General features: G+C 34.7%; 2 protein-coding genes across 3 annotated transcripts in view; one reads left to right on the top strand and one right to left on the bottom strand.

The window, feature by feature from the left end:
* loj (logjam) overlaps positions 1-20,220 on the bottom strand; it is a 180,286-nt gene that overhangs the window by 62,064 nt on the left and 98,002 nt on the right. The gene's annotated exons all lie outside the window — the stretch shown is intronic.
* Tpst (tyrosylprotein sulfotransferase) overlaps positions 1-20,220 on the top strand; it is a 93,701-nt gene that overhangs the window by 37,253 nt on the left and 36,228 nt on the right. For both annotated transcript variants that reach the window (XM_066289842.1, XM_066289836.1), the window contains exon 2: positions 12,039-12,375. In XM_066289842.1, coding sequence (XP_066145939.1) covers positions 12,110-12,375 — 266 coding nt within the window. In that variant the 5' untranslated portion in view covers positions 12,039-12,109. The remainder of the gene's footprint in view (positions 1-12,038; positions 12,376-20,220) is intronic.

Genomic DNA, 20,220 nt, shown 5'->3' with positions numbered 1-20,220 from the left:
TACTTCACAGACTGCTACTCAACCCGTTGATTTCAGTAGTCCACAGCCCTCTCACTCACTCTTACTGTGTCAGCAATTATAAAGGGACATAATCAACGGGTCTGACACGGTCCCTTGCTACCGACAATGGTAATCCTCGCACTATCAGACCCTCATCCATCATCCGGTTATTCAAACTGACTAAAAATATATATACCAAGCGTTCCCGTTGTTCGGCTCGGTGGCGTGATAAAGGCGGTTTATGCATGCAAATGTTACAGCTTTACAACGTGGCTACTAAAACTCACCCTCTACTGGACTGGATTTAATTTAGAACCACCATTGTTCTGATATTTGATCTCGTTATTCTTGCCTGTCGAGATTAAGAGCCGCAATATGTATCTGCTATGAGTAATCTGACCAGAATCGCGCATGAGGTTTCATTAAATCATCATCCAGTTAATTACAGTATTTTCTCTGCCAATTTTTGCGCGCAATTTTGAAACAATAATTGGCTCAATTGGACCTCATGCAATGCACCAATTACAGACAAAATGCAAAACAAAATATTCATGGCATTTTGGCGTAACAAATTTGAATGGGAATTAAAGCGGGAAAAACTGAAAAAAATAGTACATTATGTTACTTGGAGTGAAAATGGGAATTTTTGTGCTGAGTCGAGAGATTGAAGGTTGAAGTGAAGCTAGGGCCAGTAATTAGGTGAAGTATAACAAAGTTATTTTGGTTCGAGCGATACATATATTTTTTTTCTTCAAAGCTTATTAATGAATTTGAATGATGCATATACCCAAACAATTATTACACAGTTTTTTTTAATGACACTAGCTTGTTAGAATTATTGGAATATCGTCCTCTTTTAACGTCTAATAGAAGAAATTTTACGAGCAAGTATATCGAATTGAAATTTTGCTTTTAGAGGTCGCCATAAGGTCCATGTGCCCTCGATATAGGCGCCTCGATTTTGTACTTTACCTTCCTGGCATCAACTTATTTCACCATTTTTAGTTTACATCGTAAGCTGTTAAATGGCCAATTCAACGAATTTTGTTATACTGTACCTTGCCCGCAGCTATGCACATGGAGTTTTAGTGAGTGCTAGCAGGAGGCAATTAGGCAATCGATAAGTGCGGGGGAGACAGACTACCGTCGTGGCCTCACAAGCAGTACGTCTTAATCCGAGTATGGATGACGTCACAAAAAAGACTTGTTTTTCAATTAACGCATTTTAAAAGTATCATTTCTACTATGATGTTCATAGATGCAAGGCAACATTCAAATTTATCATGAGATTTGTGCTCGAAGAAAGCATTCAAATTTGCATGTATGCGCATAATTCGCGTCCTCCAAAATTGCGCAGAACTACATCTACTTCTATTCGCGAATTAAGGCGTACTGCTTGCGAGTCAACGACGGTAGCCCGTCATTGATAATGGAAGGGGAAACGGTAGCCCGTCTCCCTCGCACTAATCATTCACCTAATAGCCTCCTGCTTGCACTAACTAAAACTTCATGTGCATACCAGCGAAGAAGGGCCTGTATTATAATAACAAAAAAGTCTCTACTTTAGATGTTTAGAAAAATATGTAATGTTATATGTAATTGTTGCACCAGTCGTTCCTGGACTATGGCAATAGTGTTCGCATTGCCGCTACCACCACGGCATCGGTCAATTCACCGAACTACTTTTAATCCCACGTAGTAAAGCATTTTTTATATGCGTATTCTGGGGTGAATATTGTCGCACTTTAAGTCTGATTAAAAACAACAAACATTTTAGCGTCGATGAACCAAATTCTGGGCCCTAGTAAAATGACGGACATTCCTATTTGCTGAATTAAAATTAATGCGGAGATAGTGGCCTACCTGACACAGAAACCCGAAGCGATATTTCCAGTTTCAGCATAGTTTTGCGGATATAGGCTTTGGCAATTAATATAAATTAGTTTACTTTTTGGTATCAAATTCAGTTAATTTCAACAATTATTTTAATAGAACGTAAAAAGTGTTTTAATCAATGTAGGACACAATGTTTATTGCATTTATTTAGATCAAATCTCGCGAACCCAAATATCAATCTCACAGCGATGACGAACGCAAGTTTTCGAATTTTCATAGCTTATTTTCAATGATACGGAAGATAGGAGTATTGGTTTTCAATTTTCCAGATTTTCCCTTCAGTTGAGAACGATTTTCATTATTCTTTTCCAGTTCCACTAATCTTCTGTTTTTGAATGAAAAAACGTTTTATGTACATGTAATGAGACGCAATCATCTTTACAAAGGGTTTCGGCTCTTTAATCTAACCAGTTTTTTCCGCAGTGGCAACAATTAAGTAACCATTTGATAAAAACGGGGAAAGAAGTAGGTAGATTGATAAACAAAAATTCCCTGAGCAGAGAAGTTTTTCCAAAAGTTCACTCTACTTTCTAGGAAATTTTCCGGTTTATTTTACACTAAAATAGAAGAATTTCTTTTTAAGTTGGTTCTTTTGAAGTCCTGGAAGTTGTTGTAAATAGTCTGACGAGAAAAAATGGTGAACCGAACAAGGAAAACTAATTTCTGTCCTAGTTTTATAATAATTACTTATTGTAAATTAAATTTTAAATATTTAGATATCCGGTTTTTGTAAATTCTCCTCCTTCATTAGATTAATATTACCAATGAAAGTGGGATATTCTCAAGAAAGACAAGGACAATTATCTTTTAAATCTATATCTGGAAGAATATTTATTATATACTGTATATTGTTTGTAAACTTCTTTGATCTTAATAGTAGCTTCTTGTTCTTTGTTATTAATAGAAGCGTAATGGATACAGCCATTTTTTCACGATGCGTATAAACATCAAACGAATTTACCAACAATTTTTAAAAATTGACAACAAATAATTTTCTTTGGCTGTGTTGCCACCTTTTCGACTGCCTAAATCGCCCTCTGTGCGAGAATGTATTTTGAAAGCAAACGTTGCGGTGTTTCCATTTTTAGCTCGTGAGCGTTCTTCCATAATTGATTTGCTCATCATTATGTAGCCTCTTTATGCGAATTTTGAAGGTGGAAATATGATGTAATACATTTGGCTAATTTTGACCATTTTACCACGTAGATGCAAAAAAGTGGTTTATTCAGTATAACATGTTTTTTCATCCAATTAAAATCTCCTTTCTTACAGCGATGAAGGACGCGAATTTTTGATTTACAAAACATTTTTTAGTGCTGTGAAAAGCACAAGTACTGAAACTCCGTTTGATTTTTTTAAATTAAAATCCCGTCCATTAGCTGATTTAATTTAAAACACTAATCCATTGCTTGTCACCGCTTCACGCATTCTATTGTTCTATTGCCTTTTGTGCGACGAACACGAATAAACTTGAGAACAATGAGGCTGCTCAGCCGTTGCCATTGCAGACACCCAATCGAAAAGCGTCAATACTATTCACTAAGTGTTCTCTGATGAGAGATTTTGAAGTCATTCTCCATAAATCATCCATATATCTCTCGCTCGGTGACAAATTGGAGCTTACACAGTTTCCATCGGCATAGAATGAGATTCGCGGCTTGATTAGGGCAAATTAGGTACCTACGGGACGATGTTATCAGATTATTTCCGATTTAGATATTGTCAGGTTCAAATTAGAAGTTGTTTTGCCTGTGATTTAGGTTAGTTGAAGACGATTCTAGAAGATAATTATCCTCCAGCAATGTCCTCACATTTTATATAATTTTATAACAAACTTTAATTGTTTGTAATATATGTGTTTCTAATGTTTCTTATTTTTGGCAGTTCACTACAGACATACAATTTTTGCTTTTAGACTAGAGAAACTTCTTTTAATTAAGTTTTGCCGTTATCGTCATGCGTTCTATTGATTGCCCATGCAGAAAAGTTCATTTCTCCTCAAATATCAATATTGAGAATTTTAAAAGTGACCAGGATATGACTTTTTCTCTCATTATTACAACTCACTATACTTAAGACATTTTTTAAATTCAACAACAGAAAACTACAGGGACTCGGAAGGAAATGGAAGGAATAATGAAAGTCGTTCTTAGCAACGACCCCACTAAGTGTGGAAAGCAAAACAGGCAAGCAAGCAAATAAGGCTCTTAAAACTCTGGAAAAGGTCCTCATGCAAATTGTCATTAATACCTTGCAATTTGAGAGGAAGCCATGCGTAATGCAGAATAATAGCTCTGGAGGCAATTAGCTATTAAGCCTTAATGTTGTACAAGACTTACAATTTAAAAAAGGTTTCGTGTAACATGAAATATTCTATTGGAGTCAATAAAGGATGTGGGAGAGAATTATGAACGCCCTTAAAGAAAGCCGAAAAACTCCTAAAAGAAAGTTAAAATTTTAGTAACGGATATAAAACTCGATATACTCCGGTGATGCTTAAAATTTTTTAGGATTACTTAAGGAAATTGTAGTATGGTTTTTGATCAGATATTTTTTCATCGGAGTAACTAAATATCCCATTTGGTATCGATGTACACGTAAATAGCTTTACAGTTGAAAGAATCGCTTGCTAGCTTTAAAGCTTCATTGTTTTAAATGAAACTAGGAATTTGCCATAATGAAATAGAAAACAAATTCCCAGTTTTCCAGGCACGTAACTTTAAGTGCATTGAACGAAAATGTAAATTCTCTTACGGGCACTGCTTTGAAAACTAAAAATAAAGGTACCAGAAGAGTATTAAAACTGGATTTTAAACCGGCAGTCTATATAAAAAGTAATTACATTTCAAACTGTTCTTCAGCGGCGGCCCTTTATACATTTTTGCTACCTACATCAGTTTTACGTCACGTTTAAAATTTCATTTCACGGCATTTTCGGCGATAATAAATTTGGTAATAAATTTACAAAATGGTTATATGCACGATCGACCTTTCGATAGGTTTAATTGGAAACATATATCCAGACAATAGTCAATATATGGCATACTTCCATGGTCGAGGCAGTAAAGCGCGAAGCCGATTGAAATCTCAATTGAAATAAAATGGAACAAAGGCGGTTATCGGAAGATCAAAGTGGCTTTTTTGATTGCACTTCGCAGCCAGTTGCAGTTTCCTGAGCTTTATAGAATTTCCGCGAAAGGTATTTTTATACACTCACCTGGGGGGATATTCGATTTCCATTGGGCCCTTCATAAAGTCGCTATGTTTATAGCTTCAGCAGCGTCTAGACACGGAAACTTATCAAATATTGGAGATATCTTCCAATATGAGAATTCGAAGGAAAAGCGTCTGGTAATAACCAATTACTTTTCTATGGGAGCTTTTCGTAGTTGGCTCGAAGGACCAATAATTGCCATCATTGAAGTGTCTAGCTTTTGAAATTCTGTGCTAAATTGAAATTAGCAAAACTTGTCACGTATTTTTATTGGCCTCAAACACTATTTAAAGCTGGCATAAGCCAATTTGAATTTATTAAAAACACTTGCGGGCTGTGGGAGAGCTAGAGTTGAATAATAAATGATTGGTTGCCAGTTCAGTCACGTAAAAAGGGGTGGGTTGTCCTGGCTGCGGTTTTAAAAGCTCAAAAGCCACGTTGATAGTTATAAATTTCAATTTTTGTCATTCTGTAATGTCAATAAGTGAAGAGAGGTAAATCTTTCGGTGGTGGTTTGAATTCAACGAGAAATTTCTTATTTATCATAATTGAAGATATTTAGACAATTTTTGATTTTGAATTAATCCAATTCCATCTTGAGTTAATCCAATTTGAAAATAAACCCGAATAAAATAAACGAATCGAATATAAATAAGAATTTCCCTGAATTATCTCAATTCTAATTAATAAAATAGTAAAATTTTTACATACTAAGATACATGCATTTTCATAAATGTTTTTATAAACCGGTTAATTACTCTAGAACTACAAATAAAGGACACAAAAAAATAAAGGAGTTGTATTCCTCATTCTTCTACAGTATTCTCTCATAGAACTTGCAATATTCTATTTTTTTCAATAAATCAGTTTTAAAAAATCGTTGAAGTCATCTAAAAGCATGTCTGGTCATTGTTCTTTTCTAGTTTTATAGCTTCAACATACGTTTATATAATATGCGATTCTCTAATTTTCTACTATTCACAAATCAGGCTCGTACTCAAAAGATTATCTTTTATCATTACCATTTTTAGATGGATGAAGGTTAAGAATTTTCAAACAGCATGGAAGTACAGTCGCTCAACAAAGTATTCGTACAGCGGGAAAAAAATTCTGTGACCCATAATTTTCGACTGATTTTGTTCAAAATTTGTATAATGAAAAATCAATCCTAAACTCAGTTTAGGTGTTCGAGCAAGTTTTGAAAATTAAATTTTTAAAGTGCTTTTCATGGTTTAAAAAAAAATTCCATTTCGAAAACTTCTTGTGCGGTGGAAATTTTTCAGTAGAATTTTAATGATCCTGTAGAGGGGATTTTTCTACGTATATCCTGAAAATTTGATCAAAGTCAGACCACAAATAAGGGAGTTGCAGCTTTTTAAATTCGTCAAAAATGTTTAAATTTTATTATTTTGCGTGAAAATCGTCACTTTTTGGCGAATTTAAAAAGCTACAACTCCCTTATTTGTGGTCTGACTTTGATCAAATTTTCAGGATATACGTAGAAAAATCCCCTCTACAGGATCATTAAAATTCTACTGAAAAATTTCCACCGCACAAGAAGTTTTCGAAATGGAGTTTTTTTTAAGACCATGAAAAGCACTCTAAAAATTTAATTTTCAAAACTTGCTCGAAAACCTAAACTGAATTTAGGATTGATTTTTAATTATACAAATTTTGAACAAAATCAGTCGAAAATTATGGGTCACAGAATTTTTTTCCCGCTGTACGAATACTTTGTTGAGCGACTGTAATTGTTCCCGAACAGGAATTTCACTGTTATTTTCAGTTACTCCTCTGAACAAAACTTACATGTTTGGGGGTTTCGAAAACCAAAAATGAATCTAAAATTCTCCGAACACGCTCTTCATGCAACGCTTTCATTACCCGCGTATATATTATGTTTCTTCAATTGAAATACCACCTAACTCTATGGAAATGCCACATAAGAATTAATTATTGTTTATGTTCGAATTATATTGCTCTCGCTTGATTTAGCATACAGGCAACTACAGATTCTGCACAACATGAAATGATTATGCAGCTCATTTCAAAGATCATAACCTTCTGCAATCGGGTTTTGTCATAGATATCTTTTCGTTTATGTCTCGCCAGAAGAACTTCCTCCTTCCACCGTTTTAATTTACCGCCTTTTTGAAATTTAATGATGGATTCTAATACAACTCCCAGGAAGCGTGGGCGAAATAAGGATTTTATAAGAATTTCGACGCTCCGATGGATTCTAATAACTGGCACCATTATACGGAGATGCAAATATTGGAAGAGGTTCGGGTTAGGAAAGATTTCTAAAAGATTTGCCGGAAATCGTTAAAATGCTCTCATATCGAATTTCAGATTTATGCAAAAAATGTGTGAACCGACAATTAAGCAAGTTTGTTAAATGGCGAGATAAACACTTCTATCTCTCCGCTAATCCAGACCCTCACTTTGGCAATCTGTCTAAGTTTATACAAACACAAAGGGCGAATTTACTTGCTGACCTGTAGGGATAATGGAGCACTGTTTCTAACAGTAATTAATTTAGCCAGCCAATCACTTTTCCCGCTATAGTTCCTTAATCAACGATGTTAGAAAGTTAAAACCTGGGTTAAAACTTTCTATTACTCCTTGAGTGCGACGGAGATTTATATTTAGATAAACTCGGTATTAAGTTCGAGATACACTTGATTATGGGAAATCGCACGATTGGAAATAAATATTGTTAAACAAATTTAACTAAAGTTTGGAAGCTATTTAGTTTATTTTAGTTTTTCCTCGTGCAAGAACTCGAAAAACAATTTTCAACTACATTAAGAAAACGATTCTGGAGAATATCATTAACGACAAACTTGCTTCAACTCAACAATTACAAAGGGCCGAATTCGCCAACTGTTTGAGTTGTATAATGTCTCTGGGAATTGTCGTTATCGCGACATTTCTACTGCTTCCTGAACTTCGATACTCTCTAAAAACTTTAATGTCCCTATTTAAATTTTTCCGCTTCTCCGACTGGGAAATGTTATTCTGTATTTTGAGCTTTTCGGTTCGTAAGTTTTTATCGAAAATTGTATACGTGTTTTGTCGGTGATCCTTGAAAGTAACCGCTGCGCGCAAGCTGAAACTAGTCGCCTGCACCGAACTAGACCCATTATTTCCCGTCATAAATCGGAAAAAGTTACTGTAAAACCTACCCATTTCTTATATCTTTTAATTGTATAAGTACAATTCTGCAAGTTGATGAAAGATAAAACAATGTACCGAAACTTTCCGATGCAAACAAACCATTAGAGTTTCCATTATGCTGGTATACGATCGTATTCCATATTTTAATATCATGAAACTCTATTTACCAACTCCTTTTCTACACGATAAATTTCAGTTCGCAACACTTCACATAATATGCATTTTTCTTCGTATATTTTGATAATGCAAATTGTGTTCAGCAGCTGCGACATAGGAATCGATAGTCATTTCCTGTGTTTTTAAAATTGAGAGAAATTGTATTTCCATTTTGCTTGAGAGCTCTGCGATATTACGTGACATATGCTTTCAAATAATGTTTCGATTTTCCGAGATCTCCGTAATTCACTTTTTGCATTTTCTTGCGTGTTCGTTTGTTCCCTTTTTAATTTAGGTATAAACAATTGCGGATATTTAATTTTCAATTAACTTCAACTTTTATAATCATCTCTAATTCACCTCATATCTGAGTCCATTATTCACAAAGGGGCATCGAAATTGTCAGCGCCAATGCAATTCAGGTAATTTGAATAATTTAAATTCGAAAGTTTTCGACTTTAAGTACGTAAAAGCGGTTTAAGTTTTCAACTTGTCTAACTTCTTAATAGTCGACGTAGTTACAAAGTCCATCCGTCTTAGTTTACAGACAGTGGTGGTATAGATTCTACGAGTACAACTTGAGGAAAGTTGCACGCAGGGGAGAGCGAATAGTTTGCTTAACCGTCGGCAATTTAGCTATAATTCATCCATGGATTTCTCATCGGATTTCAAACTTCATCGTTGTTATTGTAAGGGGATTTGCTTGAATGTTAACTAGTCCATTTATACCTGGGGAGTAGAGGATATATGGGGAACTTGCCATTTCATATGCTTGGAAATACCTTGAAGATCAGCATTGAAATTCTAAAAATTAAAATAGTTCTTGCAACGGTGCCCTTTAAAGTTTATGAAAAGTCGAATCGTGTTCGCCAATCTGGATTAAGATTTTTTTTTCATTTTTCAATTAAATTAGTAATTTCTGTTGATATTATTCAGTTAAAATACTTTTAAATATTTCTCGTTTCGAACGTACAGATTTTGTTTGCATATTTTATTTTAGAGTTTTTTAAGGCCACGATAAAGCGTATCCTTTGCTAGACGTTAGTCGAGGCCTTTGGCAACCGTAAATATTCAGTATTATTTTATGCGTTCTCGTTACGATTTTCAGCAGCCAAAACTAAAAGCTGAAGCGCAAATCCTGTTAACAAATCCGCAATTAAAACGTTATCGAATGGTGCCATTCATATCCTCGATTTTGTATTACCCATTTTATTAATCATGCAACATTAATCAATTAACAATTAACTATAACATTTTATTCCATAAATCACGATCAGCTCTTTCGATATCAGTATCCAATTATGAAATATAAATTTCAAGCCAAAGGGGAACAAAATGCCTATTATCGTTCTGTGTATTGAAATACCGGCAGAACAGAGCTCATTAGTTTAGGTATTCGGTTGCAAAAGATGTTCTTGTTTATTCCAACATGTAGGTTCACCCTTTCGGGGGAACAACTCGTTTATTATATCTGTTTCGAGTACTTGTCAGACAATAATGGAGCTGACGATCCGCGAAGATATCTGTCTGTCTTATCTTGTGGTTTCCGATATGTCAGTAAAGTGAATTGAACTGGATATTGTGTAGAAGTCTACACTAATTGATCCACTCGTGCCTGCTGCACTTATCGATGGAAATAGACCCTCAAATTTGATTTTGCCACGAAGGAAAAAAAATTGTATCTCGAGAAGTCCAACTTCTTGAACAATTTAATTAACAAATCATGGCATGGGTGGGAGTATTTAACTTTGCGTTATTAAAACATGAACGTAGCTGACGTCAAGGGACCGAAGTTTAAATTGGTTAAATTCTTAAACTTAAGAAAGATATTCTGCAGAGACGTCTCGAAAATTAAACTGAAATGTTCGAATTGTGCGGTATAATATCATTACCGTGAGGGCTCTAACGTGATCAATCCGTGGAATTTACTATATTGAAAACGGGGAATTAGTGGAATGTTATTGGAAAGTGGGTGGAAGTCTAAGATTGTTTTATTTTCAAGGAAAATGTCGTATAAGATAAGGTGTTCCTGCAGAAGGAACACTTTCTCAACCAACATGAGGAATTTTACTCACAAACACGGAATGTTCGTGGTGTCCCTGGTCGTATCTCATAAAAGAATATATCTGACTACCGTATTTTGAAGATATCACGTGAACAGGACAGTAAGGCAAAACTGAAAACGAGATTTTAAAAATCCGCGAAAACCTTGGACATGCAATACATTTTTGGAAAATCTAAGGATGTCTCTTGGGAGTTTCCCGGACAAATAGTAGTTGGATTAAGAACCGCTGAAACTGCGAAAATAAAGCCATAAATACCTAAAATTACGGTTGAAGTTGTCAGTAAGGTTCAAATCTTAAATTTAGAGGGATTTTCGAGATAATTTTAAGACTTAGAAAACATTTTCTAGTTTTGAATTAATCGCTATGTGGGGAGTTGTTAAGTTCAAGACCTGACACAAACCGGCTAAAAATTTGACGGCAAATATCAGATTTAAAGGCATTTCTAAAAATTTCAAAAAATCTGTGTAGTTTCTCTTAGTTTGATTTCTTTTGAAAGGAATTTAACATCGAAAATTCGTCTAGAAAGGGCTAAAGTTCCGTCTACGAACCTCAGATTTAGAGTTGTGAAGAGAATATTCTATGGAAATTTTTAGCAAATACGCTCGCACATCATGTGGAATTCTATAGGAATAAGATATTTTGATTGTATGTGTCCAAATTAGTTCGTAGCTTTTTCAGTTGCATGTATAAACCAATTTATCAAACTTCTTATTAGATAGATAACATCTTTGAATGCAGGATACTAGTTAATGCACCCACTTTACGTTTCTAAAGGTAATATAAAACACAAAAGGATTTTTGTAGTGGAGTAATCCATTAAGCGGATCTCATAAATTAAGCTCGTTAATGAAAAATTGATTTGCCCCTTGTTGTTCTCAACTTGCAATTTATGACCTCCATTTTTATTTAAACAAATTATCTCACATTTCGAATGATAAGAGTTTTATGTGAGTAATCCCAAATTCCATCGTTAAAATTAAATTTCGCATTATCCATCATCTGTTATAATTTGTTTCTTTTGTGCGCTTTATATGGGTATATTCGGAGGGAAAAATTGAGTTGGAGAACGCACAAACAGATCACGCGAGATTTCCTAAATGCATCCAGAAAATCACTTTATCCAGTATCCAGCCGAGCTTTTCGCTCTATTTGTTACGGGTTTTAAGTGCGCTCAGGGAGCGTAGCTTTGAAATGAAGTTTATGAGAATTAGAGCTTAATTCAGACACTAAGAAATTTACGTTGCATACAACTTTGTAAAACGAAAGTGAGAAAAAGAGTTTTTGTTTGTTTAAAACTGGAATTGGAATTCTAGTACATATCTCTCAAGGTTTCAACAGTTCAAAAGAGTTTTTCTTTATTTCGTAACATAGCTCAGCATATTTCAAAGCGAATGTTTGTTTTGGAGATAGGTTTATAAGCATTTCTCAATTGACCATCGAACCCGAAAAATAGTAATTAATATCATCAATTGTATAATATAAAGGTTACTACTGCTTGTACTAATCACAAATGTTCTTTCTTTCAGAATGAGACATTCTTAATTTCGCCCTTCTCCGCCCATCCGCCCAGAATGCCGTGACCTTTGGCGCAAGTGGCATGCAACTTCCGAGGCCCATGCGCGGCGGCTTTCGGAAGGCCGCTGGTCTCTTCGGCTGTATGGTGGTGCTCTACTTCGTGGTACAGGCCTTTGTGAGCGGTGCTCCCAAGCCGCGCATGGTCGCCACCCAGGAGAAATACACTGTGGGCAATGACAACAAAGTCTATGAGTATAATCGCCAAATGCCGCTCATTTTCATCGGCGGTGTGCCCAGATCCGGAACTACTTTGATGCGCGCCATGTTGGATGCTCATCCGGATGTGAGGTGAGTTAACATTTATTCATCCAAGAAGTGCGGAAAATCTTTGTTTACACGGATGCTGATTAGAGCTGAGCGAACAATACGTAATGGAGTTGGGTCGAGTGCGGTGACGACATTACTCACTTTTTCGTGTCTTCATTATCGCACGCACGTCATTGTCTTCACGCAATAGTTTTGCGCGTAGAATGTTATTTTCCCACACGTCCGTTAATCGGTCACTTCCAACTCGCATTAGCATGAAGTAATAATAGATTACATTACGAGAATAGTAAACAGCAAGCAAGACGGACGTTTGCGATAGAGTTGAAAGCTAAGTCAGCAATCTCGCCCTGAAAGCTATCCATTTGATTATAAATTTATCGAAGTGTTAATTTGTTATCCTAATCTTCAGTGACCCCGTTTGTTTTGTTTGTTTTCCTATATCCTGCAGAAACACATAAGAGGTTCATTATATTTCAGGAGGTGATAGTGCATTGAAAAATAATGTGGTTCTACATATAAATTATATTCGAAATATGTTTCGTTAGGAAGATATAAGATGTTAAAATTTTATGAAAAAATCCAAATTTTAACGATATCTTCAAAACGGCGTGAGATATGCAAATGAACTTTGATATGTTTTAATAATTGATGTAGACGCATTTATTTATGCAAAGAGGTTAGTTTTCACTTCACTAGCAGTATACGTATGAACACTTCACAGTACATTTTCTAAGGAAAAAATGTATGCCACTGTTTTTACACAAAAAAGATAAATATTTTTTACAATTTTATTTTATTTAGAATAAAAATACTTCCTCGATTCTTTTTAATCTGACGCATAATTTAGTAAAAAAATTGTTTATTTAAAATAATAGTACAAAAATAAAAAACAGTCTACATTCCCGAAATCATCTAAATATTTTGAATAATATTAAATGTGTTTTAAGTATTACACTGGTTTACATAACATCTGTTGTCTGAAATATTTAAACTGTTCCGGTTACTAATGATATGCTCAATTCAAAAATGCAAGTAGAATTTTTTTATCAGATCTTGTTTTCGATTTTAAGGTAATTAAAATTAAGAAAAGAAGTAACAAGTTTTTAGTAAAAAAAAATATTTTAATAAAATAGTATCAATTGTTAGTTTCTAAAAATCTGCGTTTTAAAGCCTTTCTGGTATGTTTAGTGTTAGAAAAATAATGGATCAGAGACCAGCAATAGTTGGACATCAGATGCGTATCCCAAAAACCCTGGTGACGCTCCCCCAATGACACGTAAATCTTGTTGCATACGTTCTCCCTGCTCTTCACCCAGATCACCTAAGTTGTCAGGAAACTTATCAAGGTGAAGATGAAGAAAACGAATTTTTGATACTCATACTACAACCCACATTTTTCAATCGTAATAGTAGATTTTCTACTAGTTGCACGTAATTATCTGATTTTTCATTACCCAAAAAATTTTGCTTCACTAAAACAAAAGCCTTCCCAGCATTTGATTCAATATTAGTCATCGAATCTATGAAATTGGTATCTTGCGTGATTTGCCTAATTTGAGGATCATCAAAAATATCTGCTTTTAACCTCGTCATTGCAAACTGAGGAAATTTTCGGCAAATGTATGAGAAACAGTTCCCATTTTTATCAACACTTTTAACGAACTGTTTCATGATGACCAGTTTTATATGTAATGGTGGCAGTATGATTTTGTCGCGAGATACCAATGAATTCTGAATCACGATTTGTTTACCAGGCATCATATATTCTTTCAAAGACCAATTCCTTCTTACCCAACGATCAACTTTGGCGTTTTGCTATCCTAGAGACATATGAAACATGGAAACTTAGTGTACTCACTTTACTCATCAAGAAAATTGTTAACCGTTTTCAAATCAACAAAAGTAACCCATCGATGTTCATGACACTTTCATTTTTCCAAAATTAATGAAACGTTACAATTTTCCTCCTTCAATTTTGTACTGTGCGCAATGGGTATCCAGTACTTATTTCCATTATGTAACAAAATGCATTTTAGGCTACATTTTGAACTGTCAATAAACAAAAAACATTCATTTGGCTCATATTGCGTCAAACCCATTTAATATCAACAAACTCTTGATATCTAAACAGAATACAATTTTGCCATCTTGTTCAAAAAAAAAACAGCATTAGTCTTTCTCTCATCCTCTATAAAAATCATTTTTGCATCTGGAGCAACTAAGTTTTTTTGTTTTAACCGTGATGCTAACAATTCCGATATTCGTTTAGAGAGATTTAGAACTCTTACAAAATTGTCTAATTCATTTTGCGAAAACGGTTGGGATTTTTCATCTGATAAACCTTCAAAATCAGTATCAATTTCTATTGATGCAGAATCTACGTTTTCTTGTATTTCATGTTCAAATACACTTTCAGTAACGGGAACTGAAGGAATTGGAACTTGAATCGAATATTATATGGGACATTGCACAGATGCAGTATTTGGATCCTGCCATTTAGTTCGATTTCTACTGGCCATACCTTTGATATCTACACAATACAAATAACAATTATCTAGATGATTTTTTGAGTTTTTGTCAAATATTTGGGATTCCATATTTAGGCGCACCCCCTTTTCCGCTTTTCCATAATCTCAAGTATTCTATACGCGATTTACAAACGCAATCAGAAGCTGAGGGTTATCATTCCAAAATATATTGAAATAGGTATTTTTAACGTACTCGGTGATAGTTTTTCTAGAATTTTTAAACACATATTCATCACATGTGTAACAAAAATGGTTTTTATTAATTAAACAACAACTTTTCGATCTACTCATAATGCTAAAACTTTGCTTATGATTGGAACACAGTGATTTTCTCTTAAACCTGCACTTTATAAGCAAATAAAGAAAAATAAACAACAAATGAATATTGAAGAAGCTGGAAATGTACAAAAAAAAGATTCAGAAATTTAAAAACACATGTTATAAACAAGTTTTTTTAGCTACAAAATTTCCAGCAACAGAGAAAAAGTAAAATTTTCTACACCAGTGTTATTTATTTGCTATCAAAATCACAGAAATTTTTCAAATTGGAGGTAATTTTAGTCAAGACATAACTCTGTTCGCCTGTTCATTGATGTCCTAACACGTTGAAATAATTCAGGTGTGTTTCTGATTTGTACGCAAGCGGCCATCACCCTTAATAGCAACTCCTCTTCACTGGCAATCGGCCTTTCATACATTAAACGTTTAACATGACCTTAAAAAAAAAAAAAAAAAAATACAAGAGGATTAAAATCAGGGGATCGCGCCGGCCGATTTTTTGGTCATCCTCGGTCGATCCAGTGATTAGGAAAGACCTGATGCTAAATGCCCTTGCTAAGCAAGCGAAGAAAAATGTACAGGTGCCCCATCCTGTTGAGACAACATTCTTTGTGTAATATTCGGTGACTCATCATTCACAAATAAGATCCATATCCGCAAGTTTGAGTGATGTAAATTGTGCTATTGAAATTTATTTATAAACTTAATTAAACAAATTCAGAGCATACTCAATAAAATATTTATAAAATAATTTTACTTGATGACAATTTTTAGAGTAGCCATATTGCGTAAAATCGTTGGCAACAGCTGGATTCAATTCCATTCTTAACCTTATTACTGCTGAAACTTGTGGATATGCATACTATTTGTGCGTGTAGATTGTTTTCATTCCTGTACTGGCAAATGATGGGTCGGAAGAAAAACAGTCAAGTGAACATTTTTCTTTTAATTGAAATAAAATTTCCGGAAATAATTTTTTTAATGGAAAAACCAGTGTTGTGTCTTTTTTCTGAGAAAGAGTACTGAGATGTGACTGTATGCACGTTATTCTTGAGATTAAAAATAACCCTTTTGCATAAGCAAACGCGTCTACATTACCTATCAAAATATGTCAAATTTCATTTATATATCTCACGCGGTTTTGAAGATATCAACAGAAAATAATTTTTTTCATAAAATTTTAACACCCTATATCTTTCTAATGAAGCATTATTTTAGTTTGGTTTATACGGGGAACTACATTACTTTTCAATATACTATCACCTCCTGAAATAAAGTGAGAAACTTATCGGACACCCTGTATAACATGCGCGCCGTAAGGTGGATGTGACGGTTATGCTCAACTATCAGCCTGTCCCAGCTGAACACCACTACGTAATATAATTACGCACAGTTTAAAGCTCTGTTACACACACTCGTCTGTAATTAATGACTTTCTGGTATAGATTATCTTTACGTTATTTGCGTTTAATGGTGAAAGAGTAGAAAAAGTGGTTTCACGCCACAGTATAGCAGAAAAAAGTTGATGGACATTAAAAAGAAAGAGTTTGAGAGATGGATGGAATTGAATTAACCGACCATAGGTGTGGCCAAGTGTCAGGAGCCACATTTGAAGCAGAAAAGGGAAAAAAGGATTTAATTGAGGAGCGTCGGGGAATTTACGGACGATGTAATTCGTTATGTGGATGGAGTAACGCTGTTTTGTTGCTTTTACGTTGGAAGCGTGCTTTTTTATGTTTTGTTTGTTTGTTTGTTTTTTTTTTGAGAAAGATTTCATCCACAACGCAGCAAATTAAAATATATACACTTTAGCTGTTTCTGCTTTCACTCGGTTTATCATCAGGAATGGGAAACATTTTATTCTACCAAAGTAAGTGGGTGTAACAGTCTGACGTTTAAATAAGGAAAATTCAATATTTACCTACACTAAGTATAATTGTAACACAGGTAAGTTTAATAATAAATAAGATAAACCAACAGTGTTGCCTCGTTTACCATGGGTTTTGCACACACGATGCAAGTTGTGTGGAATTTACTTACGACTTGAAAACGAATGTTTAAATAGTATATAAATTAGACCAAGAGCAGATTATTATTAATTAAATAAATGATCCAACTAACGGTTTATAGAGAAAATTTTCTTTGACACATCGAAAAATATTTCTCAATAAGTTATTTTCTAACCCATTTCTGTTACCATGTTGTAAGAAATAATTTTTTAATCTCACTCTTAGTCAATATTTTTTCTAGTCTTGGTTTCTAAATTATTCCAAAACTTATTCATTCAATTTAATCGAACGCTTACTGAATGCTTCTTTGCCTCTCAGCCTTTTCCATGGGTACGACTTAATGACCTCTTGAAACAATCTGGAGCGAATTGTATGTTTGTTTCCAAATTTCAATCCAATAATTTCTCTAAATTTGAAAGATTTAAGATTTCAGCCAATAATTTTGTAGCGATAGCCTCGTTGCCGGAATTTGATGAGTCGAAAGTTTGTTGCCTCTCTTGAAGAAAATAAGAAATTTTAGCTCTTTTAAAAAATGAAGTCTCCTCATTTAAAAGTGTTTTCGGTACCTGCAGTAACTGCACATGGAAGAAAATTTTTAAGGAGCTTAATTAATGTGAGAGAAGGACCCTGACAAAGCTGTAACTAACTTTGGAAGCAATTTGCTGTCTCACCCGGATGTACCTAATGCTGCTTCCTTTTCATTTGTACATAGACCAAATAAATATTCGGAATGCTAATTCAGTCATTTCTCTAAAGCACCATCCTTAAGAGCGTCAAATGCAGTAAAATGAAATGAAAAATTGTGGTCAACAGCCCTTTCATGAGGAAAAAGACTGGAGCACTCGCATCCTCATCTCGTTAATCCAGGCGATTTTTATTTGCAAGTATTTACGGTTCGGATCCTGCATTTTTCCAGATTTAATTAGTGGCACTAGGATCGCGACAATTTTGAATTCCGGACAGGCAACAAAAAGTTCTGGTATTTGTTCCAGGCAGACACTAGAAATGTCCCAGTTTTTGCCCCCCTCCTCTTTTCGAAAGCGGGATTATAATTCGTCTAGATGCTAAGCTTTCTCATTTTAAGGGGATAATTTAGCATTTAGCTATTATGTAAATTTTAGATGCAGAGGCAAAGAGATGACATTTTTCAGAGCTGTTAAGATTAAGTATGCATGTTAAGTTAGTTTTTTGTAATGGTGGGGAAGTTAAGCTGTCTGGAGGAAAATATTAACCAAGAAGGGACAAAAGGCCAGGTTTGAACCGTATTTTGTGAAAATGTGTAATGTTCACGAAGCTGCTACGTCTTAATATGGATTTGACTACCCCTCCAATAACACTATTTGTCCACAATTCATCCAGAAATTCATCAAAATTTACGAGAATTTGTTTAAACAGAATTATTTACTAAAGACTTTAGCTTTTCTGAAACACATTTGAAAATGCCAACTTAAGACATAGAAAATTGAATAAGGCAAAGTAAATTCGCTTTTAAATATTTAGCAGCCTTAGTTGATGTCAGGCAGATTTCTACGCGATTCTAAACATCCACGTGCCGACTTACTGAATATACCATTACGATCAGATTATGACTAAAGCCGTGTTTGCACTAAATAAGAACCTGGGTTTACGTATCTAGTTACAATATTTAGATTTGATCATCAATTTGTTGCTGTTTACAAGGTCCTGAATCTAGTCTAGTCGTGATTTGGGTCGCGAAGAAAACTGCTGCGAGAATAGATCCGAATAATTAATTGACGATCTCACACACATTTCTGAAATCGGTTAACTGCAACTAAAAGGGCAGAAAGTTCTTTTTGAACCTGACCGTAATTAAATTTCGATTTGAAAAGGGCTTTACTCTTATGGAAATAGAGTAGTGTACCTGTCCCTTGTCAGGAACGGACATCTTTCTGGTTCTCGAGACGACTTGGTTGCTCAGTGGTCGGCATTAAGGTGGAATCAAGGCTAATATCATTGGAGAAGACAGGAAGGTCGTACTAAACTTGCATATCTGAAGCCGAGAACATACAGCCCAGTACTATAATTGCTTCAGAATTTGTCGTAGTTGATGATGGTATTTGTCTTGTTTAGTGTGGCAATGAGTGGGCCCTTGTTCGGCAGAAAAGGGAAGGGAAGACTCGTTAATTCGTCCATCTAGTTGATTGTTTCTCTGTTGATTCTGATAATATGAAATAGGTATTTTGGCGTTTGAAGCTTGTATACTTTATACAATAGATCATTGTGCCAGACGCTCTCCATATGTCTCATTAATGTCCGTAAAAAGACTTTCTGATCTTTGATCAGTTCGATATATTGTTAGCACGTTCGTCAAATCAAAGAGTGGGTGAATAGTCGAGATTCCTTGTAAGCCTATTTATTTGTCCAACAAAACGATTCATTATTCGATTCAATGAATAATAGGCACAAATTAAATCTCTTAAGAATATCGATCAGACACAATGCCAAATATTAAAAATCTTAAAAATGCAGTTATAAATAGGTTTACAAGAACGTAAATCAATAGGTACATCAAATCTAATGCGTTTAAAGTGACTTTCCTAATATTGTGTCGATGTGGTCTATGCATACTGGGTATATACGAATCATCTTTTATTCTAGATTAGTATAATGTTTAGGCCAGGGGCTTTTAGTCACTGCCTAACAGTAACGACTGCCTCACAAGGCACCCGAAGAGGTATCTCCTATTTTGCTGGTGTGAGTTATTAATTCGAAGGACCAGACGCTGATGCGTCAATTGATTGTAAACGGGGTTCAAGGGTTCAGGGAATACAAACTCCGTAGCACGAATTAAGTAATTTACTTTTACTAGATATCACTTTAACTTACACTACGATTTACAACTTTATATACACTTTTTATACATATAGTTACAGAGTCGGTATTGGGTCGCCCGAGATCTGAGAATGATACGTATAAAGGTTGAAGGGTGTCTTGTAAAAGAGTTATGGAGTATAGATTGAGGTAAAGTAGTGAGAGAGGTTTGATGGTATTCCGCTTCAGGGATCGAGCAGTGTCCAAGAAACGGGAGA

Source organism: Euwallacea fornicatus, chromosome 1, assembly GCF_040115645.1.
Source record: "Euwallacea fornicatus isolate EFF26 chromosome 1, ASM4011564v1, whole genome shotgun sequence".
Taxonomy (NCBI): domain Eukaryota; kingdom Metazoa; phylum Arthropoda; class Insecta; order Coleoptera; family Curculionidae; genus Euwallacea; species Euwallacea fornicatus.
The sequence above is the reverse complement of the archived record's forward strand: the minus strand, read 5'-3'. Positions and strand labels throughout refer to the sequence as shown.